The 27151-nt window shown below is 43.5% G+C and overlaps 1 protein-coding gene across 1 annotated transcript in view; it reads right to left on the bottom strand.

The window, feature by feature from the left end:
- Nucleotides 1-3398: 3398 nt before the first annotated feature.
- Nucleotides 3399-27151, bottom strand: part of POLR3B (RNA polymerase III subunit B) — a 115733-nt gene continuing 91980 nt past the window's right edge. Inside the window, exons 24-28 of the mRNA XM_001498980.7 lie at nucleotides 16417-16520; nucleotides 15636-15802; nucleotides 11731-11844; nucleotides 8747-8920; nucleotides 3399-3826 (exon numbers count right to left, since the gene is read on the bottom strand). Of these exons, the coding sequence (XP_001499030.1) occupies nucleotides 3697-3826; nucleotides 8747-8920; nucleotides 11731-11844; nucleotides 15636-15802; nucleotides 16417-16520 (689 nt within the window). The 3' untranslated portion in view covers nucleotides 3399-3696. The remainder of the gene's footprint in view (nucleotides 3827-8746; nucleotides 8921-11730; nucleotides 11845-15635; nucleotides 15803-16416; nucleotides 16521-27151) is intronic.

Raw genomic sequence — 27151 nt, 5'->3', positions numbered from 1 at the left:
TAAGTTGGGCTATTACAAACATTTTTGCTCATGCCTCCTGATAACACATACATACACATTTCTGCTGGGCACACATACACGAGGAATGAAATTGCTGGGGACTTTCAGCTTTAATAGATACTGCTAGCAGTTCAGTCTGTGCTGTTATGAACTGGCAAATGCCTTGAGGGGTATTATGGACTGAAATAAGTCCCTCAAAATTTGTATGTTGAAGCCCCAACTCCCAATGTGACTGAATGTGGAAATAGGTCCTTGAAGGAAGTAGTTAATGTTACATGAGGACACAAGGGCCCTAATCTGATAGGACTGTTTTTTTTTTTCGGAAGAAGATTAGCCCTGAGCTAACTACTGCCAATCCTCCTCTTTTTTGCTGAGGAAGCCTGGGCCTGAGCTAACATCCGTGCCCATCTTCCTCTACTTTCTATGTGGGACGCCTGCCACAGCATGGCTTGCGAAGCGGTGCCATGTCCGCACCCAGGATCCGAACCGGTGAACCCTGGGCCACCAAAGCGGAAGGTGTGCACCTAACCACTGCACCACTGGGCCAGCCCCAGGACTGGTGTTCTTTTAAGGAGAGGAAGAGACCCCAGAGCACGCTCTCTCTCCTAGCACACACGGAGGAAAGGCCGTGTGAGGACACAATGAGGAGGTGGCTGTCTGCGGCAAGGAAGGGACAGAGCCCTCCCTAGAAGCCAAACCCGTCAGCATCCTGACCTTGGACTTGGAGCCTCCAGCACTGTGAAAAAAAAATTCCTGTTGTTTAAGCCACCCAGCCCGTGGTGTTCTGTCACGGCAGCCAGAGCAGACGAAGGCAAGGGAAGAGCGGTGGAGAAGCTGGGCTCACCTCAGTGAAAGAACTTTCTATTTGGGATCTTGGCCTTTCTAGGCCTGGTGTCTTGGCAACTCTGAGCCCACAGTTTTGCCTCCCCAGCTCCTCAACTCTGCCAAAGCCCAGGTCAGAGTTGCAGCCTCTTAGTGGTTTTTATGTGTCTTTTTAGCGTCTCATCCCTGTGCCACTTCCAACCTGGCAAAGCCTTGAGGGAAAAAGCACTTCAAGGGTGGCCTGTGAAAGTTTACTCTATCATTACTGGAAACGGGAATCTAACTGGTAGTTTTTAACACAAGGAACTTACAAATAACTTTAAAAAGTAAAACTGCAGTAGGACCAACTGACCAATTCTGGCCTCTTTTTATTAAAGTTTTTCTCAAAGTCAAATAGCCATTCAAAGGTAGTACCCGTTAGTTCTTGAAATATCAACCTGACAGTTGTTTCCTTTAAGGATGTCTCAATTCGGAACCTACACTTTCTAGATCTTAGAGAACTCAGAATTTCCTAGAAGATTCGATAGGTGACTTCCCTCAAAATGATCAGAATTGTCTGCAATGACTTCTGAAAAAAGATGTTTAAGAAAGACCACCATTTATTGCCCCTGAATAAAAAAACTGTCACATTTGATGACTGAAAAGTAGAATCATGGATGAAACCCAAACAAAGCCCTCCAAGTTAGAAAGCCTGGTCTCAAGGCCCGGCTCGTCCCCTTGTTAGTGGTGTGGTGCTGGGGGAGTCACTCGGTCACTTAGCGCCTCAGTTTCTTCAGCTGTATAAAGGGAATAATCAGCCTTGTAAAATGCTTCTAAAGCACAGTTACCACTTTGCCTGGGAGCTCTGTCAGCACTGAGGGGGTTAACCCTTACCCGACTGCAAGGCGGCGTTCTCTGACTAGCTCACATCTCAGCCTCCTCCACAGGGTTCTGAGCTCCTTCAGGCAGCGGCCACATCCTGCCCTCTTTTCAGCCTTAGTACAGTGTGTCACACATGGCAAGTACTGAGTGATAAGTACCAGCACACTGGTGGCTCTGCCCAAGCAGACCCTCCAAGCATTCACTGAAACGGTGTGGCACACGGTGCACGGCAATTGCAACTTTGACAGAGTTGATAATGGGGTTGTCACATAATGGGAAATAGTCCAAATCACCCAAGAAAACTCAAAAGGCCCAAGAAGTACAATACATATATCTCGTACACTCAATCCACTATAGTGACCTTTCGGTACCATCATTTTTGAGAACTACGAAGGCAGAGCACAGGACGGAAGGACCGGCATAAGCGAGGCTCCGGGCATTCAGACCCCTCTGCCTCTGTAACCGCTATGGAGACCCTGGGGTGAATGGAGACCGGTGACGGCAGAGGACGGCCTGCTCACCTGCAGCGTGTCCTTCCTTCTGCTGTCACTGTGAGGCCTCCAGGACTTTTCTACCTGTCTGGGAGCTTTTTATTGTGAAGGAAATGAAGTGATGTCGAAGCTGGGTTCTCAAGTTAACGAGATGCTGGCTCCAGGAACATCCCTCTTTTGGAGAGGCCCAGTGCACAGCAGCTTGGTGAAGGCTTTGAAAAACTCCGGTTTGTTTAACTTGGTTACACCCAGCTTCACAACCTTATTTGACTGGAATTTGATTCTTGTTGGTGTATAATACCTATTGATAGTCTGTGGAACATGTTCAATGTGACATGCTAGGAATGCAGCCTTCAACCATTACTGAAAGCTTTTCAGACTTATTTTATAAACAATTCTTAACACGAATATTTATCCAGCTTCAGGGTACAGCAATTAAGAGCAAATTAGAAATGGGTGAAGAAGCCTGTCAGATTAAAAAGAAAATGGACAGCGAACATCCTGGCAGGAACGGAAGGGACGGGAAAATTATGAAGCATCCATGGAATTATTTTCAGATATTCAACAAATATTATTGCATGGGATGATCACGGTTCGAAGTAGTGGCAATTAAGTCCGTAAGAAAAGGTGACACCCTTAACACAGAAGTATATTTATTATATTTCGTCAAGATTAAAATTAAAAAGTTTGGGTGTATAAAGGAAAGATTCAATTGCTGGGAAAATTTATCCCCTCGCAGCACCAGAGAAGAGAGCCCCCACCTTCCCAGCCGCTCTCTCGGCTTCCCGTGGTTCTCTCCCCTCACACAGTATCAGCCACCTTGACAAAGGCCGAGTAGCCAATTCAAACAGATTCTTCATATCCTTCAAGTTTCATAAGAATCTTGAGTTTTATTTAACCCCATTCTTTTTGTTGTTGTTGTTTTTAAAAGCCTGATTTGTCTGAGGCAATTTTTTTTTAAAGATTTTATTTTTTTCCTTTTTCTCCCCAAAACCCCCTGGTACACAGTTGTATAGTCTTCGTTGTGGGTCCTTCTAGTTGTGGCATGTGGGACGCTGCCTCAGCGTGGTCTGATGAGCAGTGCCATGTCCGCGCCCAGGATTCGAACCAATGAAACACTGGGCCGCCTGCAGCGGAGCACGCGAACTTAACCACTCAGCCACGGGGCCAGCCCCAAACATTCTTTTTAAGGAGGAAGGTCCTTTTCATGAGTAAATTTCAAAATACCAGAACATAAATAAAAGTTTATTTATCTTTTAGGGCACCTCCATTTATAAATCAAATAAATTCGCACATGTGCAAATGCACTATCATCCACACTACTGGCATCTCTCCTGAGGCCCGGGGCTCATCGACCACGGCTGTTTAGTCAGTCTTCCGGAGTATCAAAAGCCCCTCCATCAGTATTTTTTGAGACGGAGCATTCAAAGGAATTATTCACAGGAGTAGTCCTCAAGCCCTCCTGCTTGCCGCCGGGTCGGACACATCAACTGCCCTCTTTAGGTCACCATCTTTTCCCTCCTCACTCGTTGTACTTTGACAGTTTTAACCTGGGGATGATGTTCATGGACTGCAGCTCCTGGAAGAGCAGCTTGCAGGCGTAGGGGATGCGCAGGGAGGACACGTGGCAAGACGACTTGCAGTAATGGCACCTGAAACCGAGTCAGCACGAGTTAGAGGGACAGCAGCTCAGACCAAGGCCTGTGCGTGGAGAGCGAGTTTTCTCCACTGCGTCCTATCACTGCTGTGTCAGGTGAGGCAGCATTCTATTCCTCGGTGCTCAGCCACACGATCAAAGACGGACACATGTGCCCCAAATAAAAGGAAGCATCCAAGGAAGCAAAAGAAACAACCAAACAACTATCACTCCCTCAGTTTCAAAAGCATGCAATTTAATCAGTTACTACCATACTTCTAGACCTTTCTCCTTAAAATGCAAAAGTCTACCTATTTACTTGTTTTGAATGAGCCCCAGAAGGCTGAACCATCTGAAAGTTACTCAGATTTAGACTTTTTCATTGTTGAGTGTTTTAAACTGATTCAATCGATCTCCAGGTATTTGTTAAGCATCTACCACACTACACTATCCCAGGCAAGGACATTTTGATTTCTGTTACTGAGGGACTTGAAGTATGATAGAAAAGACCACACTTTGATGTAGAAAGCTGGTATCCAATGCAATGCCACTTATTTTTCCAGTGCTCTTCAAGCTTATTTCCATTAGTATTGGAAGCTACTATACTTACAATGTGCTGTCCCTTGTGCAAAAGTAAGGGACCTGTGTGTGCATATACTCCCATATAATCCTTATAGTAGCCCATGTTCCTAACCAGTGAGCCTGATATTCCAATGAGGATTTCCTTTTCTCTTCCTTCAGGAAGAGCCAGTGAACTGAACCTAGGTCTTAATCAATGGCTGCACCTGAAGGAGGATCCCTGGGAAGAAAGTGAACTGTTCTCTCAGGTTTCAGACCAGAAAAGGACCTTACCCTAGACCTCAGGGCCCTGGGGCAGCTGGGACAATAGGTGTCCAGTACAAATCCTGAGACTTAATAGGTAGAAAACTAGGTCCTCCCAGTAACAGGGGGAAATGAGTGCAAGAGGAATAGCAACCAAGGCTTAGAGGACTCACTGCTGATGGGGAAGCAGAGGGAGACGCCGCAGTGAACAAAGGCCACTCTGGAGGGTAGTGGGGCAATATGTGTAAAATGCACATGTGCGTGCTATTTGATTAAGTAATCACAAAAATGGCAAAGATATGTGCACAAGAATGTTCCTGGTCACACTATAACAGCACAAAGCAGGAGTCTGCTCAAATGCCCAACAGGCAATTGGTTTTGTGATTATAGGACATTTATACGGAAGAATGCTGTGCAGCCATCAAATGGGATGTAGACCCATATTTACTGAAAAGTAAACGTGTCCAGGACACACTATGGAGTGAAAAAAGCAGTTTGCTAAACAGCATGGTCCCAAGGGGGTTCTCAGATGGGTTTTAGTAAATGTCTGAAGCCCCCAAAATCATATGTAGCAAGATTTATTGTATGAGTATATATTTGTATTTTTCTGCTCTTATCAGAATCTCAAAAGGGTTCATGATTTTTTTTAAAAAAAAGGGTACAGAACTACTGGCAAACAGAGATGTCCCCCAGAGTCACTAAAACGTTAACAGTGGTCATCTCTGGGTGGCGGGGGTTAATGTGACTGTTTACACTTTTTCTTTATATTTTTTGTAACTCTGAATATTTTACAGAGGGCAGGGATCATTTTTGCAATCAGCAAAATAAGGTTTTATTATTTTAGAAAAGAAAAGCACTAAGGCTGAGAATGTGAATGTGGTGGCGAGTGACTACGTATGAGCTGCCTGAGGAGAAGAGAATGGGGAAGGACGAGCCATCAGGGACCCCAGCTTGGTCCCTGTGAGGGCACTACAGGGGCTTAACACACTGTGGAGGATTTGACTCCAACGACAGCAGTAACAGAAACATGGTCAAAGACCTTTTTTGAAAGATTATCTGAAGGCCTCTTTAATGCATTACAGCTTAAGAATTATGTTTTCAATGTGCCTTATTCAGGAATCATGCTCATGCTTTAATTAAATTGGAGAAATGGATTTAAAGCAACTTCTTGCTGATTCTCCTGTCTAGTAAATTACCCTGTGACTTCAAGCCAAGCTTATCTATTTAAAGTTTCCACATGTGCTGATTCATAATCCAGAAAGTCCACTAATCTTGTCTATTATTAAATATTTCTCCATCATTTAAAATGTTTCAATGCATATATATACATACATACATAGAAATACATATATATACATACATGCACATATACATATATATAAATAAAAATATATAAATTACCTCACCCTGTGCCTGAACAATTTCCAAAGGAAGATACTTGACCCAAATAACAATAAAATAAACTGATTTTTTAGGACAAAGGCAGCAAAGGAAGGAGGCTGTGGCTTCACATGAGAAATGATTGCCCAGTAAAATATCCTCTATGAGCTAATTACCTTAACAGGAGATTTTCCTTTCTCTGCAGTTTTCCTTCTGGACCTCTCTTTTGTGACTTATGCCCTTCGTGTCTTCTGCAGAACAAGTCTTGCGGTAAACATCCCCATAGCAATGCCTTACTAATGTGCAAATCACTAACAAAAGGCCAGTTTCAAGGTTCTGAACCGCTCTAATTATCCAGCCTCCATTGTGCTGTTCATTAAAGAGCGACCTCCTCCAGCAAACGCCCATGCTCCCTCCCACACAACCCAGCACACATGGTCAGGTAACGATGGGAAAGTGATGGCATCGTTACGCTCCTCTGTGGACAGCAGCACACAAGGAGGCTGCCAGACTACCAGACTGGGTTAGGATTTTTTTCCGTTGGCAACAAGGGTATAAGCAGGCCACTTGAAATCAGACGTACGGTACACGCAGGTCGGTTTAATTACAGTAAAGACCTTATATCGTGTAACCTTATTTAGTCCTCTTTCAAAGGATTTCAAATACAATACAGACTGAACACATGAGCTTCAAAATCAGGCACTGCCATCAGACGATGTCTAAATGAGTCAGAAATGAAGCAGGAAAGAAGCCATGAATTTCGCAGAGTGATGCTGAGATCATTACTGCTTACGGTGGTTTCCCTGAGTGTTCAGGGAGGAGAGGGGAAGGCTGTCAAAGGGCACGAGTGAATCTGGTCTACTGCTTGCTTCTTCCTCTTTCCTCTTGGCCGGGGCGGGGGGGGGGGGGGGGGGGGCGCTGTGTGGAATGCGCAGGAGGGAATGCAGGAAGGATGGAGAAAAACTTTGAACTTTTTGACGTTTCATGATCCCTATTTTTAATAAAATGGCTCCTCTGCAACATCTTTTCAAAGTAAATTACTTAAAAATCTGTGCCAAATTGGAAGATTTAAGCATAGAGGAACTGGGTTCCAGGCATCTCCTTATTACACTTCTTTTGGGTTACACAGCCAGGACAATAAAAGCAAACTTGATATGCATTTCAAAAGATGAACAGACATCTCAGAATTGAACCCCGCCCTGCCTCCACGTCATTGATATAAGAGTGAGCCAGGCTTATGCTTAGAATAATGTCACCCCATCTCTGCAACTTTATGAAAGGAATGAGCTGCACATGGCCACTTCTTGTGTTAGTGTTTAAAATGAAATGATTTCTTCACAGACAGGTCTCATCAACTCTTCTACACCAAAAGTCATAAAATAATTGGCTAAAAGGTTTTGTCACTTAACCAGCAAGGTATAGCGCTGTGTTCTAAGCAGCCCACTCTTTCTGACTCTTAATTTGCTTTATTCAGCCCAGAAACTGCAGCTTAGGGTGGCAAGAAGCTGGGAGCCTCTCCTGGAAGGAGCTTTGAGGGGGGACTTGGCGGGGAAAAGGTGGCCCAGTACTCCTCAGGCTCCAGCGATGAATGTGCATCTGAGCCTGACTCATCCTTCTGGGGAGGCCCGTTCCTGGGGAAGGGGGCTCTGGAGGGCAGGGGCGGGGTGACGCAGGAGTTGAGGCTGTTTCCCCTCCCTGCAGCACCTGCCTTAGCCTTGGTCTCCGACAGGAAAGTGGGCAGACGCGGGGAACGAAGGGTCCCCCGCCCACAGGGGATGTCAGGGCTCTGGAGCGTGACCGACGCTGAGCAGAGCCGCTGTTCTTTGGTGGGAAAGTGGAATCACTACAAGGGGGAAAGGCTCCAACCACAAAACAACACAAAAAATACGCAGCATCTTCTTGTAAGCTGGCCTTTGAAGACTGAACCCTACACAGAAATTACAACTTTATGAATTATATAATTTACCTATTGGCAATCCTCCATACACAGGGTCAGTGTCATTTAGCAATTATTTTTTATTAAACATCTACCAGGTCCAACGCTGACGAAGCAGGGGTAAACGAGGCAGACGTACTTAGAATGAACTAGAAGATGAGCTCCCTGGGAGCAACCATTCATCTGTCTTACTCACCACTGTATTTCTGGGGCCTAGAACAGTGTCTGGCACTTAGCAGACTCTCATTAAATGTTTGTTGAATGAATGACTGAGAGAGACATGGTCTGTGCTGTCATGGAATTCACAGTCCAAGTGTGAGCAGCTTGCGATAGCAGAGAGAGTACAGACAAGGGGTCAGGGTACCAGGACCTGGTCCTGGCTCCATCACCAATTTGTTATAAGACCTGGGGCAACATACCTCACTCTCTGGGCCTGAGGTTAAACAAGGACATGCTACATAATCTCCTTTAAAAACTTTCTAGTCATAAAATGCTATAATTCTAACATTCAACAATGAATCTGCTAGGATTTTTACTAGTGAATAGTGTTTTAAAAGGTACCTGAGATAATATTAAAAGGAAGATAAAGCTTATAATCCTTGGGAGGTTAAGCTCTAGCAATGTGGAAAGCAAAACATTGGGTAGACAAACTAAACATGTACATACAAAATCCCTAACTCTAGGAACGCATGGATGGGGAAGGCTGGAGAATATGTGGGTATTGATGCAGGGTCAGTTCTCAAGTTGTGATTTAAGAGGCCAGGGGTATGGTATGAGAGACATATGGTATCCACTTACCAGCCAGAATACCCCAGAAGTCCACACTGCCCACAGACATCAACCTCAAAGGCATCACTTGAAATCATTAGTCTCTCTAGTAAAAGCATACTGGCTCCATAACCGATTAAACAGTCACGTTCCATTTCTCCAAGACGCAAACCACCATCACGAGATCGACCTTCAGTTGGTTGCCTTTGAAACAAGGTAGACAAATGTGTTGTTATTATATTGAACACACTAAGAGGCAGCACCGCCTGGTGGCTCAGGGCAGAGGCTTCGGCGCCGGGCTCACCCGGACTCCAATCACCTGTCAGACAGTGATTGTGAGCACGCTGCTCAGCCCCTCACCCCCGTTTGTAAAATGTATGTAAGAACACCTATCCCAAAGAGTCTCAGATGAGAAGAGATGTAATACTAGTAGTTGCTATTATCATTATTAAATGGAAATAATAAACAATTACATAATGTTATATAACAACAAATTAACACATAACCATCTAACAGCACAGCTAGCACAACTATTACCATCACCATCATTAGGACAGCACAGTCCTCAAATCTGGGAGGAATGTCTTCTCGGTATTTTCGGAGATGTCTCACTTCTCTGTTATTTAAAAGCAGAAACACTAAGCAGAACTGGGTCCCCCACTCATTGCCAGGGCTCCAGGGAGGAGCTTTACTGTTCAAAAATCAGTTAAACATGGAAAGAAGCAAACGGATTTTTATAAAGTTTGGAATAGATCAGGAATCATCTGGAAGGAGAGCGCCTGAGCCAGATGGGAGGTTCCCCAGAGACCGAGAAAGTTCCGGGGGTCTCGTTCAGGTCTTCCCTTCACTTATGAAAACAGTCTATTCCTCCTTAGAGAGGGCACTTAGCCCCCCAAACACACTCCTTGTGGCTTATATGTCTACTGGCCTTGAGAACCAGGGGAGTCTGGAACAACCTGGGCAAGCTCACCTATGCACTAATGACACAAATTGTTTAAAAAAGAAAAAAGGGAACTCCCTGGCTGGCTGATTGTGGAGTAACACTCCTTGGAGGTGGTCTGAGCAGGGGTGGACCATAACCCTCTTGTTTGCTTGATTTCATGACATCTGTTAATCTTTGTTGTTGTTGCTGCCAGTCTCCCAGAGTCACGAAGGTAAACAGTGTATGCCATCACAGGCTGAAATTTTAAACACTTGCTGCTGTCGAAAGTTACAATGGGAAATCAATTTAAGTTGTCGGTTCTTCACTGAAAGAAATCTACATATGAAAAACTTACAAACAGGTCTAAATGAACACACTGTAGTGGAAACTTCATGACTGAGACCAACGTTTCTGTTTTTATCTGCTGGTAGAACCACCCAGGAGTAGGGGGTCCCCCCACCTGCGGTCACTGGGCAACGTGACGGTGGTCAGACTACATGTGGGAGAGCCCAGCGCTCGGATCAGAACCAGCTTAGGCAACTGACTGCAGGCAAACACACTCCGGGCAGCCTTCATATGGAATACACACAGTGATGCTAAAGTAGTGACTTTTTTACACAAGAAAGCAAAAGACAGGAAATAACTGCTTTGGCATTTATGTTCCTCTGAAATAGTTTTTGGATGCTGTAACTGAAATGCAAGTTTCAGAGGGGATAGCATTCAGGGGAGAGATACACCTAACCCAAGTAGGGTCTCACTGCGGAGGATGGTACTGTTCCGAGAATCTAAACTCCTCTTCCCTGTTTTGCAATTTTAAGCACACATCTGTCTATCATTTGAAAAGGCATGTGCATTTGCTCAGTTTCAAAGGGTCAAGGGATTGAGTCATCTACACCTCTCTCCGTTTAAAAAACCCCAAACACTAGCTGCTTGCTCCCCTGCCCCCTCCCGCGTGTTGCAACATCCAAGCAGTGCTCAGTGACAGCGGGGAGGGAACTGAAGAGTTATGGAGCATCTCCTATGGATCAGCACTGTGTACATTCTACATCCAAACATTTGACATTCACCAGCACCCTGTGAAGCAGGGATTGTCGTCTCCACTTCACATATGAGAAAGACTGAAGCTGAGAGGAGCCAGGTGATTTGCCCAAGGTTCCTGGGAGTGCTACAAGATAGAGATGAGTTCATGTTCATGTCTATCGGGCTCCAAGCTGGTGTTCCCTCCCCTGGCCCAGGGTTCTTCAACTTCAGCACGAGTGCCATATTGAGCCAGGTAATTCTTTGGGGGTGTAGGGGGAGCTGCCCTGTTCATTGTAGGATGTTTAGCAGCATTCCTGCCCTCTACCCACGAGATGCCAGTAGCTCCCTCCCCACTCCCCAGGACGTGACATCCCAAAATGTCTCCAGACCTTGTTAAATGTCCCCTGGGAGGCTAATTGCCCCTGGTTGAGAACCACTACCCTAAAATAGGCTTCTCCAACTGCAAAATGTAGTACTAAGAATATGTAGAACTTAGTATTGGTAATTTTCTTTCCCAAGAATTATACCCATTTATCAATACACAGACATTATGCTGGAATTGAGGATACACTGGAGAATGGGACGCACATGGACCCCAACCCCTGGAGCTTATTCAAATAAGCAGACAGGTGCCTTACGCTCCAATAACAGAAGGTTTACAAAATGACATTTGTAATACATACATACCAAATAACATACGTATGTGTTTTCTGTGTACACATGGGAGCGTGCAGGTGTATCTGTATGTGTGTGGGCGTGTAAGGGCATCTACATTCTTGTATATGCACCTTTTTGAAAAGGACTGCTTGTGCACACTGGGACACAGTAAACGACTGTGTTAGAGACTACGGGCAAGACCTACGGCGGCTTTACTCTTGTGCCTATGAAATGATTAATTGGTGGCTATTGTTTCACGTTAATCAGACATCGATGTCTGTTGTTGATGCCTAACACCCCAAATTCTGGTATCTCAGGAAAGCAGAAACTTCGTCGAGTCTGCTTATTGCTTTCCCTGGGAAACGCAAGGCTGACCTGACTGCGCCATTCATTCTTTTGTGCATGCTTCTCTCACCTGGTGAGCACGGCCCGCGGTCCCCGGGCTCGGGCGTGCATCTTATCCAGCACCATGTGTTTGAGCTTCTGATAGTACACGGGGCCAAAATAGATGTACGCTTCCAGGGGCTCACTGAAAGAAAGGCCAGAGATACGCATTAAGAAACTGAGTTTGCGCTGAGAGACAGCCTTCTCTTGGACTCATCACTGGCAGGTCCGTATTTGTTTACGAACAGGCTGATGACTGAGTAGGAGAGAATGGTTTTAAAAAGTCTGCAGTGAATGAAAAATCTCGATCTGAAAATATAAAAGGACCACGGATATACTGTTTAATTAAGATACAAGAACTTAACCAGGTTGTGAAAGAGTGTGTACAGGATGGCCCCCTCCACTGCTGCCCCCTCAGTCAGGCCACTGTCCCTGCTTGCCTGGGCTACCGCAGATAATCACCTAGTTGGTCTCCCTGCTTCCACTCTTGTCCCTCAACAATCTATTCTTCACATAACAAGCCAGAGTGATTCCTTCTAATATGTAAATCACAGCAGGTCATTCTTCTGCTCTAAATTCCTAATGCTTTCCCATCACACTCAGAATCTCTACCATCCAAATTTTGTATCATGGTCATAAGATCTAACATAATCTGGTGCCTGCCCACCCCTGACTTATTTCCTATTCCCTTTCCCCATTGCTCATTCTACCCCAACAACACTGGCCTCTTCATTGCTCCTCAAAGGCAGCAAGCCTGACTGCCTCAGGGCCTTTGCACTTACTGTTTCTACTGCCTGAAATGTTCTTCCACCAGGTAATCACTTAGCTCTGTCAAACATTTCACCTCCTCAGAGAGACTTTCCTTCATCACCTCATCTAAAGGAGTCCTCCCTCCACCCCAGCATCACCATGCTCCCAAACTGTCTCAACTCTTACCTTGGTTTTATTGTCTTTGGAGCACTTATCACCAAGTGGTAATACAGTATACATTTCTTATTCCTCTGATTCTTGACTGTCTTCCCCACAGGAAGTAAACTCTGCAGGACAGGCATTCTGTGTCCTCTGTCACTGTGGCTCTAGCACTAACGACCCTGCCTGTCAGACAGCTGGTGCTTAGTAATGTCTGTCACATAGCTGACTCAATGAATCTTTAGGAAAACTGTAGTAAGAGTTTAAAAAAGAGTGAATATTTAAGTCCTCTGACAGAAGAGACCTTTATTCTTTAGTCTGGAGCAAGAGCAGCCAGGGGATAGATCCTTTAAAAATTTTTCAGCTGCCCCAGAACTTCCTCCCTCAAGAGAAAGGAAGCATCTGCCACGTGTTGTTTAATCCCTACAACAATCCAGGGAGGGAGATACGGTCATTCCCATTTTTAAGATGAAGAAATAGGCACAAGGGTCCGAGGGGTCAGGTAAGGGCTGGGGGTGCGGCAGCGGGGCTCCAATCCTGTGCTCCCCCTGCCATGCTGGCCAGTCGGAACCAAGCCAATTTAGGCCACAGCACGACGTAAGGGGGAAAGAGCACAGGAATGCAACAGACACGGCAGAGAGGCGCATGAAAGCATCTGGCTCCACTTGCTCGGTGCACCTCATAACACGTTCAGCATCGTGAGCAAAGGCTTTTGCAGCTACCAGGCATTCCGCTGGCTTAGGCACAACCAGATTCTTGGAAGATGCTGAGTAGAGTGGAAAGCACAATGGACAGGGTGTCAGGAGACCCTTTCTTGTCCCACTTGTGTCACGTGGTAATTACATGAGGTTTTTATCTCAGTTTTCTTAGTTGTACAACGTGGTCAGACTGAGGTTCTTTGCAGGTCTAACAATGAATGATTCTATTCCTCCCAAGTATGGTAGCTCATGTAGAATTTATGGAACTCTGTCACCTAATGCCATTCCATCATCAATGGAATAAAGCCATATGCAATTTTTCTTCCTAGCTATGCTCAAGAATGTGACAAGGAATGAAAGCTGGTGGGTGAATCTGTTTGCAAGCCCTTTGTGGAACTTTCAACTAGCAAGCTGGACTAGCGTTTCTCAAACTTAGCTGCCAAGATAAATGACCAAGAAATGAAAACACTGGCTGGGGGCGTAGAGATAGGTGGTGTAGACACAGCTTACAGCTCTCCATAGGAAGCAGAGCTAACTCATCCAAAGCTTTCAGGAAATTATGTCCAGAAGGGCCGCCAAATTGATTCACTGGTTTTGCACAGTTTCTGGTCAAATTCTGCATTATTTCTGGATGAGAAGCAAGACTAAGAAGATCAATGACAACAGCGTTTTTTGAAAAAGACCTTAGCTATTTTACTGAATCACTTTTGACATGGATCATTACTCTTTACCTGTAATGTGATTCTCTATAACATCTCAAGTATGATACACTTAAAGAAATCCGTATTATTATAGTCTGGATAGATCACCTTAGAAGGCACTCAGTCTTGTTAACAGATACAGATTTTGAGCATTTTAATTACATCTGGAGAGTCTATCAGCAGCACCAAAAGCAAGCTGTGTTCTCACACATGCTTCCACGCGGACTGTCGTTTGTGTTCAAGCAGTTTCAAACCTGCAAGAATGGTATAACACTGTCCCAGACTTTTATCTGGCAAAAAATACCTAAGTGTGTCTTAATTGAAGCAACTGATTAGACCTTTAAAACCATGTGTGAGTCAAGTCTCAAAACCTTGTCATTCACGACAGCCTCAGGGGTCTCTGTCTCTCCCAGGTTAACGGGAAGACCCGTGGCTCGGCTGCGTGACCTGCTCCTCCCCTTGTCCAGCCGCAGCGCCAGCCGCAGTGGTGGCCTCTCCACAGTACTGCAGCCAGTCTGGCCTCTTCCAGTTCTCTGAACTTACCAAGATCTGCCCCTGTAAGATGTTAAACAGGCTTTTCCTCTGCACGAAACACTCATCAATGGTCTATTCTTCTCGTCCTTCATATCGCTGCTGAAATATCCGCCTCCTCGCAGGGGGCTTCTAACTTACTCTTTGTCTTCATTTTGCTAAGAGCTATTTGTACTTGTATTTATTTGTTTTCATTCCTTTATTCAACAAATATTTATGGAGCACCTGCTGTGTGTCAGGCCCCGTGCTAGGCACTGGAAATAAAACAGTAAACAAAACAGACAAGGCCTCCTCTCCCGGAGGTTACATTCTAGTGGGGGAAACAGACAACAATATTATGTAGTATTATTACAAAGTATATTTGATAGTAATGAATACTACAGAGAAAAATAAAGCAGAAAATGGGCAATACTGGGTTGTAGTTTTAAATTAAGTAGTCAGGGTAGGCCCTGCTCAAGTTACATTTTGTCTGTTATTTTTTAATGTCTAGTCACAAATCCCCATGGTCAGCTCCACAGGTCAGGGCCCATGTCTATTTAGTTTACTGTTACATACTTAGTACCCAGCACGAGTGAGGTGTTAACACATCTGTAGTGACTGAATGTGCAACTGTTAGGCCTCAGGCTGTCTGTCAGCGCACAAATGATCTGATATGCATCATCTGAATGCAGACAAAGGTCAACAGGGAAGGGATTTTGCATTATAAGCAATTGATGCGTTCCTTAAAAGTTTGCAGAAATCCTATTTTGGCAAATTTAATCTTTTCTGCTTTTTAAACAATAGCCTCACCAGTAAAATAGCACTCCTTAATTTATCAGTTTTCTAAATTTGGATTTTCTTTTCTTTCTTTTCTCCCCGTTCTACTGAGATATAACTGACAGAGAACATTGTGCAAGTTTAAGGTGTACATGTTGATTTGATACACTTAAATACCTCAAAATGATTCCCCCCATAGTGTGAGCTAACACCTCCATCATAAATTTGGATTTTCTCGTATCAGATTTCTTAAAGGAGTGAAGCTTTAAATCTTAAGGGCTCTTACCACTTATCCTAATGAAATCATGCTTTTTCTTTAAAATGTCTAAAAACACACTTACCCTGTGATGCCAGACGTAACATAGTCTTTCCCCAGGTAGTTATAACCATGGCGAACGAGGTCTTCGCACACATCCTTCACCTTACTACCTCCAAACGCAGTGCCGTAGTGGAATCTGCCGTCTAACACACCAGCCTTGCCGGCCAACAGCTCAATTAACTTTCCCACCTGTGGGATGTGAATCAATTAAATGAGCACCTTCTTGTGGTACAGGAATTCTGTTTGTTTATTTAGTTCTGGCCTATTTCCCCAAAGATTATAAGGCTACTACTATTAATGAGAGATAAATTAATAGCAGTAAATATTTATCACTCTCTTATTGTATGACAGACCGTTGGAAAAGCTTGACATGTGTGATCTAAAGTTTATGTCTCCCAAAACCCCTATGACATGGGTACCACAATTTCCCTAACTTTACCTATGAGGAAACTGAAGGACAGACAGATGAAGCAATTTTCCCAAATCATACAGCTGGTAAGTGGTAGAGCCAGGATTACAAGATAACGAGGGAAAGGGAGATGCATTAGGTTCATACAAAGGGTTCTTTTCGCTGAACAGCTAGTTATCACCCAGAAGACTGCTCTCGAAGGGAAGGGCAGACCTGCTCCGCATTACCTCTGTAGAGAGGAGTAGCCCAGCATCACCAGGGGCTAGGAAGCCCTTTACTTGGAAAGAGGTTAAAGGGCCCTTTCTAAAAATCAGTTTCAGGGTCCTAGCACCTCCACTCACTACAAACCAATCACCCCTTTCTTAAAAGCAGCACCTCTGGAAAACATACGGACCGTCATTCGCGATGGGAAGCCATGTGGGTTCATTATGATGTCCGGACAGATGCCAGAATCACAAAATGGCATGTCTTCCTGAGGGACGATCAAGCCACAAACACCTGGGGGAGAGAAGATTTCATGCCACGTAAAGCAAATCATCAGAAAGGAAGAATACAGTACTTAATTGGGATCTCCCCGTTGCTATCTCTATTTCCAGTGCTCTCAAACCTTTCCCATGGTCTCTATCAAGAGTGACAAAAGCAATTTCCAACAATCCTGCTAGACAAATACTTCAAAAACGGCTGTCCTTGCAGAAAGGCACTGCAGCCTGTGGACTGGCCTGCTGGCATGACACACTGGTGCTGTCGGCTGCTTGCCCAACCTCTCATGCCACAGAGATGGAACGGCAGCAACTGCACTGGCCCCTGGCCCCATCAACGTCCCTGAAACTTCAAGTCAGCAGCAATTTTGCCCCTTGTCAGCTAGTCCGTGATCTGCTATACACTGTATCCAGATCACAGGAACCCAAGCTCTCGGGTCACCAAACACAGAACTGATTGAACCAGGGGTGTGTTTCAATTGTGGTTTTAGAAAACTGTGACAAGAAGCACTTGTGTGTGGCTGACATGCTAATAGGTCTACCTATTGGCTGCAGAGCGCTAGCTGGCTGGCTGACTTTTGCCAGGGCCTCCCTGGCTGAGCCTAAGCTGCCCTGAGGAATTTCAATTCCTATAGCTTATAACACATTAGAAAAGTGATCTTGCACTGAAGTGTAAAGGCAAACAAGAAAATTAAACGCCAAATTATTCTTGGAAGAAAAGGGTAGAATTAGAAATGGAATTTCTAAGAATGAAAACAAAATAAAACAAAAAACTTACCAACTCTATGCACACTCCTGCTAGTCTCTTAACTGTACTTTATTACTCCCTTAATATGATTCTAACCTCTAGGGGATTTTGTTGCTTAAATAATTTTTAATTCCTGATTTCCTTTGCTTGGACAAATAGGGGTATAATTTAGATTGTTAACCCAATCTATATAATTTAGAATTGGAAAACTAGTGTATGATGGCTTGGACTAAGGAAAAAATGCTTTTAAATTTAGTTAAGAGAAAATTCCCTTTCCCTTGTATATAAAGTTATCAACCATCCACACCTATTGAAAAGAAACTGCTCTCAAAGAAATTTTTCATTTCTCAGTTTGATTTCTACATAATTAAACTATTTTAAAATAAATGTTTCACGATGTGTTATAATCACCAAGACTTAAAGTCTAAAGAAGAGTGTCATTTGCCTATTTAACACTGGTTATTAATATTCTGATTTCTAACAGCTGTCAACAATATGGTAATTAGGTTTGTGGACTTGAATTCTAGAGCCTGTAGGTACTTTAACTGGCTTTTTGGTTGAAATCGTATTGTTTATTATAAAGAAAGTATGCTTTCGTACATGGAGAACAGAAACATTCAGTTCACTTTATTTCAGATTCAGCTCCAATGTGTTAGAATTTAAATCAAGTAGAGGGTGTGACCCCTCTTTCTTCCCTCCAAAAATCCATCTTGTCCACACTGAAATTATCTGACAACACACTTGGGCTACTGGGAAATCCACTCTGAAAGAGATCAAATAGTAAATCTAGGTGCGCCGACAACAACATTGTTTAGCAGTGAACGAAATGTTAAACATTTAATTCCCGAAGAGGCGGTCCCAGGACGGCTGCGGTGAGAATATCATTTTGGCCGGGGTGGGGGGGGTTCAGTCACATCCCCTAAACACAAAACCAAAGGAAAACCTCTGCACCCCTTCAGCAGCATTCACAGGGGGATGCCGGCGTCTGCTCAGGAGGAAGCTGCCTGTTCACCCCCCAACAAGAGAAGGTGGGAGTGAGGGGCAGGAGGTACAGAAACCCGCCGAGGAAGCACGACAGACTTACATGGGGGAGGCGAGGACAGAGACGATCTGCATTTCGCATTTTCAGTTTTAGATGACATGTTTTAATCACGCAAATTTAACTTTGTTATTAAAACGAAAGTAATGCTCCTTCCCCTGAAATCTGAATCTCTAATGACTCTGCTTGAAATCTGATTAATATTTAGTATGGAGGTTCCTTTCTGGAAAGTTATTTTCTTATCAGTTCTTTTCTGACATTGCATTTAAAAATACAGTAACTTTCGGATTTTTTCATTCCATTATAGGAACTGCTTCGGCCGCATCTGAATCAAGGGCACCTGTAAGCCAAAAATTAAATCTTAGCTAACTTAAAATTACTTTAGGCTCTGAAAACCCTTTTATATGCCAAGATGGTTCCCATAGCAGACAGCCCTGTGTTGTTTGTTTTGTGTGAAAGTGAATGATAAAAGATCCATGAAATCGACACAGAAAGCCAGAACAGCAGAAAGAACTGAGGGCTCTCCATCATTGCGGCTTCTACCCTCTGCTGACTTGCGGAACAATGGAAGCTACACATCCAACTGCAGATCTAACACAGCTGTGCATTTCATTAGATGAAGAGCACTAGTGACACAAGTAAATAATTAACTTATTCTGGTCCGCTGACTGTGCTTATGAGACCAGTCATAGCTGACAGATTTTAATACAAGTTAACACAAAGAAACCATAATGAGCTTAGAAGTTAAAACAAAATATTTAGACAGAATTTGATGATCTTGAATCTCAAATTAGACAGATGATTTTTTAAAGTTTGTATTTTACTGAATTCATTAGCGGAGAGAAGAGGTTCTCAATCTCAGAACCAGACTTTTCTTTTTTTAAAAGGTATTTCTGTTTCAGAATTATTCAAATCCTTAATCAAAGCAGGAAGGTTCCTTTTCTTATTTTCAAATCAGAAATTAAAACTGTTGTCTCCAGGGACAGAGACATGAAAAATCTCTGCTAATATTTAGAACTCTTGAAAGTTATAGTCACTTTCCTTTAATGCTGGTTTAAAAATGTAAATGACATGCAGTGCGCTCCAGTGTGCTAACCCTCCCCTGGATCCTTGAAAAGAGGATGGACTACAAATAAACCACATCGAATGGAGGCTGTTGTGAAACAACGACTAATTCATACCTTAAATGCTTACACAGCATTTCAGATTTTAAAATAAAATTTCGTCCCCTGGCTCATCATGCTGGTGTCCCAACCCCATTGTTTATAGCACGACCTCCTGGCAGTGAAATGCAAATACACCAGTTTAACAGGCCCAGGAACAGTCAATGCACTCACAGGAGCCGAAGGAATTAGACGACAGACTACACGGCAGAACTCTTACCAAATGAAAACAGATAATTGGGAGAAACTGGAACACAGAAAGTCAGAGCAGAAAGGTTCTACAGATACCCAGTCGATAAAATATTATTTCGTCACCACCACTCTTAATCTCAAGTTATAAAGGTGAAGATTTTACGGAATCTAAAGAAGCCACAAGTCTGAGCATCAAGCCACTCAGGAAAGGCAAATCTGGGGAGCCACCGGCACCGTCCGCCTTGCGTCATGCCCCATACACCGAAGGTTTTTACACCAATTTGTTATCTCTATTTCCGAGGCCTCGCAGAACAACATGTAAATCATTTTACGAATAGGTTTACCCGGCAAAAGTCCAGTTAATCTGATGAATCATTCTTAAAAAGTATTTCTAATTATAAACAGCAACAAATTTGTTCAAAAGTCATTTTTGGCTTTTTTTAAAAACTAGTTTTAGTATAATGGACCTATCTCAATTCAAATAGAAAAAAAAAATTAAAGGTAAGAACACAAGAAAAAAGGTAAAAAAAACTAAAGCTAGTACCATATCAAGACAGGAAAACAAGTAGCAACTGGCAGAAGACAACTGTAAAAACATCTTTAATTCAAGTGCTGTTTTTAACGTGACTTCAATGTGTTGAGAACCAGGCAGCAAATGGTTTTCTATTTTGTTGTTAGCCAGGTCTCATTTTAATACCACACTCTGCTTCACTTTTTAATTTTTTAGATTTGTGTTTAGCAAGTCTACTTTCTATGTATAACCACTTTTGGATTACATTTGCCACTCAGGTTGAGATATGTTATTACTCTTCCTTTTCTGAGTGAGTTAAGAGAGAATCATTTCCCTCGGTTTCCCAGTATATGCTGTGTGCTAAGTGCCGTGGTGGAGGTGGGTATATGAAGAGGTTCAGGGACTCAGTCCACTTGAAAGGTGTCCTATGCAGATTCATCTGATTGAATATTAAAAATGAAAACATTTCTACAATTCAGCTTGCCATGTTCTAATGCTGAGAGATGTAGAGCAAATTGGGTGGTACATTCTGCTGAAATCTTACTAAGCAGAGTCTAATTACCTACTTTTACTTTCTGCAGGTACTTAACTGTTAGACAAGACTGTTTATTCTGCACAGTTTAACACCCTCTGCACTAAACGAAGGGTGAAATGATGCTGTGATTTTCCTCTGTCAGTCAAAGTAGAAGAAGAGGGCTGGTGTTTATTAGAGGAATGATCACTCTGCAGTGCCCGGTAAGGAGGTTCATAAATGGGGGGGAAGCCATCTGTGAAGGGCTCATCATCCCCTGGACTCTCAGACAGAGGTATAGAGGGCAGGCTATCAAGGAAGCGGGTGACCTTAATTTGACTCTGTTCTGTTCAACTGATACTGTGTTACCTGGGGGGAAAGCACCACTTTCTGGTGAGCCTTAGGTGTCTGATCTTTGTAATGGGAATAATTAGCACCTACCCCATGAGGCAATTGTGTTAGAATAGATGAGCTAATGTCTGAGAGGTACTTTAAGGTCCTTAGAGAAAGGCAGCATCTAAATACAAGGAATTATTATTATATAAGAAACCTAATTACTCTCAGCAGGAAGCAAACTAGCAAACCAAAGGAGACCAACTTAATGAATAGAAGGAGCAGTTGTAGCTGCACTAACTTTAGCTGAAGAGGCCCAGAACAAGCTGGCTCTGCTGGGCTGTTCAGATCACTTCAAATTAACAGGACGGTGTCTCCCGACAACTTGCGAACTTCACAGGACCCAGGCTGCAGCTCTCCAGCGTGGCACAGTTCACGGAGGATGAAGATGGCGGTAAATGGGGCCAAAGCGGCAGCGGGAATGCTTTCAAGTTCTACTGTTGGTGTTAAGTATGAAATGTTTTTGCTTTGAATCAACTCATCTCGATCAGCCTTTATATATTCAGAAACGTAAATCTCTAAATCAAAACGTGAAGACTAACACAGGTGGTTAGTCCTTTCTTCCTTTCCCCCTTTCCAGTCATTGAATTAACCTTCTTTTATTCTTCACACCACCACCTTAAATAATCCCGAGGGGGAGGGGAGGAGACAAAAACTGTTGAATCCTATCAGCTCTGTTCTGGGGTTGAATCCTTTCCAGATCTATCACGTCGCTTGCCATGTCCCGGTTGACATAATTTTAATTCGGCTCTTCCTTACATGTTAACAGATAAATAATGCATAAGAAAACTTGATTAGCTTTCTTATTAAAACATCACTCTAAATGAGAGGAGGCGCTCGAAGACAATACAGTTTTTACACGGCTTTCCCAGGAGCAGTTGAATGGTTTGATGTGATAAATTTGCATAGTCTGAAGCACACAAAGGGCTGATTAATTGAAACCCTTACAATACTCCTGGAAGCAGCTATTGTAAAACAATAACCATAGGAACTTTACAAAATACACACGGCTGAATGTGTCAAGAGCTTAATAAAATGTGCTGAGGCTATACTATTTGGAAACAGAATTGGAGATTTTTATTCTGGGCCATAAAACACTAAACACCCTAATTTCAAAGCTTTAGTTGGATACTTACTGAAAGGTCAGAGGGTTACTGGCTAGCTGGTGAAGACCAAGATTTGTTCTTAAAAAAGTAAATTAAACAAAATCTTTTTACAATAATGGGCCTATGCAGACAAAATAATCCTCATATCTAACATTAAAGTAAGAGTTGCCAGAATTTCTTTTTGGACCAAAATTCTGAAGGATCATTTGGCATGACACACCTTATCTTGGAGCCCACACTGCTAGCTCGATCGGCCCCCTCCTGCCTTCCGACTTAGAATCTTTCATTCAAGCAGGATCAGGCAAAGTAGGGAGCCAAAGACACCGCGACTTTGAAGCCCCGGTCTAGCAGAGAGGATTGTAGATGGTCTCAAGTGCTACATGAGCACAAGGTGTTATTATTATTACTTGAAATCCAAGTCTCTTCATTCTCTCAATTTTAGAAAACTTAATCTTGAAGAAGGAAATTAATGAAGGTCTGGAAAAAAGCAAAGTTTTTAACCAAACCTTGTTTAACAAACAAACCTTCCTCCTGGCTTTTCTGCCACACGCAAATTAACACTTTCTCACTTCCCAAAGCCTCTTTACACGCACTGTGTAAGGATTCTTTGATGTGGTGGAAAGTCAGGGTAGGTTTTCTTTTCTTCTAATAAATATTCAATCAAAATCTTAATAAATTAATTCAGCAGGTTGTTGAAGAACTTTTATTAATGCAAAATGGAAGCAAGTAACCTTATAATGGAACTTTCGTTGAATGAGACAGTCAAAGGTGAATCCTCTAAACAATTTTATCCGTAAATGCATACTCCTTACGGACCAAAGATACACTGAACTACTCCGTGAAAAGACTGCATGTGGAGAAGACTGTACTTCTACTTTAAAACAAGGGCTGACTTCCCTCTATTTAAACTAGCTGTCAGAGGGTTTAGGGGGAGATACCGAGGAGCGTATGCCATTATCTCAGATTTGCAGTTATTAAAAAGCTTCTGTTTGCCAGGACAAACACTCTTGCTCAAATACAGTTTTTCCTCTCCTTAGGAATACTGTTTGGTATTGCTGCCCAATTCTGTGATCTACAGAACCTTTGTTGGAGGTGCTAATCCTTTTTCACATGAGAGACTGAGAAATGTGCTTTCAGGGATGTGATATATTGCTTCCCCCCCCTCCCACATCAAAGGAGTCCACTTTCTCCTCCCTCATTGTGAATGGCAGCAAAAGTAAGAGGAAATTGGGAAATATAATAATTTGGTTTGCCTGAGCACAGGAATGAAACTTAACTTGGAAATTCCTTAGGCTGACAGATAACTTTTGTTAAAGAACTAAAAAAAACAAAAACCAAGCCAGAAATCTGCTCAGCCTTCTAATAAATGCACTAACCATCAGAAAAAGCAAGGCTCCAGGGCAAAATGTTCGCCTTTGATGAGTTCCCTTCATATAGAACTTATACCAACGTTCAAGAGACTTACATAAGTTATCTTGATTTTAATAAAAAGTTTAGTTCCAAGCACGACTGCAATCAGCATTATATGTGGAGATCTCTTCCTATCTTTATCTATAAACTGACTGAGAAAAAACATGAAGAGAAAACATGAGGAACATTCCAGACTCACGATCTGCTCTATTTTCCCCCATGGAACATCAGTACGTATCTATCGTAAAAGCCATGGCTTCACTCTAAGGTACCTAGCAGTCTGGAACACTTGGAAAGGAGATCAAGATTTTAAAAACAATTCCACATTTCAAGAGTGAAAACTACATTCAATGAACTGTTGCTCTCATTCTGGAGTGTGTCTAGACCAAAATAGAAACAAATCACCGCAGGGACCACGGTGTGACACATGTACCCTGAAAACTCACACTACTACTAGGAAAGTTTTATCAGCTCATTTCATGGCAACCACAAATAGCAGAACTGATGTTGGGGACTACAGTCTCCATTTCATCCACATTTTACTTGCCAACGTATACAACTCTTTGGGGCCTGATCCAGTTCCTCTTTAATGGCTGGGTTGCTGCATGGCTCCTTACAGACGCTGCCAGCTGTGCCACTGCACGTGAATGTTCCAAACCAGCTCCCTTCCATCGCTGTCCAAACATCCTTCAATGCTCCTCCTTTTCTGGCTCTAACCATCACAGCTAGCCAGATGAGTCAGGAGAATGGTCAAAGTTGAGCGCTCAAAAATTTACTTTCTTTTCTATCTGCTCAAATTCTTGACAATTTTGAATTTTAACCAAGGCTACTAAAGCCTGACCAGAGGACCAATTAAAGAAGGGAATGGGGGTAGTGTTCTACAATGAGTTTATTTTAGAAGGAAAGGGATCCCTGGAAAGACAGCTCTATGCGAGGAATATGTCTTAATATGGGGGTCTGGCAGCCATTTCTGGTACAAGGTATATGGGGATGGTATTTACTCCGGATTGGTAGCAGAGGAGTGCTGTGCAAAGCTGCTTAGCCAGGAAGAATGGGCATTTTAATAAGATGATCACCTTAAGGAGCAGACTTAAAGATATATTAAGAAATACTAGGATTCAGTCTCAGGAAAAGGCTGTGTCTTTTCCAAGGGGAATCTCAGGGGCAGTGTGACAATGGGATGTCAGAAGAGAAAAGAGCCACCTTAACCACATTTAACAGAATGGGCAATGCACTCAGAATCAAAAACCCGGATTTGATTGCTGACTCTACCGGCACTAAGCTGTAGTAGGCAAGCTACTCACCTCCCTGAGCCTCAATTTCCTGGTTCTATAAGGTAGGAATAACAATACTAACCAGAACTGTAAAGGTTAAAGGATGGAATACAGATGAAAATGCTTGTAAATTACTAATACACAAAGGTGAAATACTATAAATTTGCATGCAGATGACTTCCAAATTTTACCTCTAGCCCTAAACTCTCCCTGGAGCCCCAGACTCTAAGCAACTGCCTACTCAACATCCTCTCCTGGAGTCTAATAGGCATCTCAAACCTGAGGCCCAAGCTCTCAACCCCTCCTCTGCCTAACTCCAAAAAACTATTCCTTCCCCAGTCGCCCAGTCTTGGTAAATAGCATTGCCAGCTGCTCAGGTCACAAATCTCATCCTCAGTTCATCTTTTCCTCCCCCAACACCTGAGCCATCAGCAAGTTGTGTTGGCTCTCTCTCCAGAGTATATCCAGCATCCAGCACGTCTCTCCATTTTGCCACTGCTGCTACCCTAGTCCAAGCCACCATCCTCTCTTGCCTGGACACTGCAGTAGTCTCCCTGTGTCCCTGTCCCTCCTTGCTCCCCCCTCCAGTCTGCTCTCCACATGGAATCCAGGGCGATCTCTTACAATGGTAGGTTAGCTCTTGTTACTCCTTGCTTACACTCGCTAGCCAACAGGCCTATTGGTTCCCCGCATATTTAAAATAAAGTCCAGGGGCCAGCCCCTTGGCCAAGTGGTTAAATTTGTGCGCTCCGCTTCAGTGGCCCAGGGTTTTGCCGGTTCGGATCCTGAGTGTGGACCTAGCACTGCTCATCAAGCCATGCTGAGGAGGCATCCCACATAGCAGAGCCAGAGAGACCTATAAGTAGAATAACCAACTATGTACTGAGGGGCTCTGGCGAGAAGACGGAAAAAATAAAATCAAGTCCACACTCTTTTCTTTTGGCCACAAGGCCCTGTAGGATGTGCCCCTGTACTATTTCTCTCACCATATCTCGTACCATGCTCCTCCTCAGGCATACGCCTGGCCTGACTGGCCTCTTTTCTATCTCTTGAATATATCAAGCTCTCTCATGCCTCAGGGCTATTGAACTTAATTCTCCCAGACTTTTGCTTGGTTGACTCTTTTTCATCTGTCGGTTCTCAGGGAGCACATATGACATCTTAAATTACTGTGTATTTCTGTTTACTTCTTTTCTGTTTTCTCCCCCAAGAGAACATAAACTCCAAGAGAGCAGAAGCCCTGTCAGTTTTATTTACCATTGTATTTCCAGTCTCTAGAACAGTGCCTGGTACACAGGGAAAGCTCAATAAACAGATGAAATAATAATACATGCATGTGAGATGACCTTCCATCATCTCAAAGTCAACGAGACAAAAGTTGCTCTGTGACTGGTGTCCTCATTGACCAGGCTTAAAACCACAGTCACTGTGGCCTCTTTCCTCTCCTTATTCTTGGGGTCAACCAGTCCCACGCACTTGCTCTTCTCTGTCACCAATCCGTTTTTCTTTCTCAGGCCTCATCTTCATCACAGCCCTCCAAGTCCAGATCCCACCCCGTCTCTGAAGCCTTCCCTTCCTGCCTAGCCCGCGAGAGGAGACACAAGACAGACCTAACGGGAGCAGTTCCCCTTTACCGACTGCCGGCTGTGCACCGGGCACTGTCCACTGCCTTACACACATCATTTCGTTTAATCCCCGCAGTAACTCCTAGGAAACCGTCTCCACTTCAAAGAGGAGGAGATGAAGGCATAAAGGGATAAATAGCTCTCTTAATGCTCTAGACCTTTACCTCTCTGCTATACTCTTTCTCCACCTGAAGGCATTCTCTAAATGCTGAACAGAAGGAGCCCAAGAAGAAAAGGGGAACGTGTCCCTTCAGCACACCAGCAGGCCAGGGCAGGTCTAGCAGCGCACGTTACAGAAAGTGCACTCAGGCTCAATATACCCATCGCAACGGTGTCACTACAGAACAGGTTGTCTCAGACGGCAGTGAGGGCCTCCCTTCACAGGCCACATGTGAAGTGGAAAACCATCTGCCAAAGATAACCTGAAAGGAATTCTTATACTAGGAAGACGGATTTAGACTAGACTTTTAAAAGGTCTTTTCAAATTCTAAGATTTTATTCCTATCCACAATAAACTCTAAACTTCTCTATCATGAGTGGTCTTTACCATATAATTTACTATTTAACGCTTTGTAATGCTTTGTACTGATCTTTTTGCTTCAGGTATACAGCCAGCTCCTCATGGGCATCAGCAAAGGGCTGAACTTCCTTTCTACCTCCTAGAGAGCCCAACACAGT

The sequence above is a fragment of the Equus caballus genome, chromosome 28 (genome assembly GCF_041296265.1).
Source record: "Equus caballus isolate H_3958 breed thoroughbred chromosome 28, TB-T2T, whole genome shotgun sequence".
Taxonomy (NCBI): domain Eukaryota; kingdom Metazoa; phylum Chordata; class Mammalia; order Perissodactyla; family Equidae; genus Equus; species Equus caballus.
The sequence above is the reverse complement of the archived record's forward strand: the minus strand, read 5'-3'. Positions and strand labels throughout refer to the sequence as shown.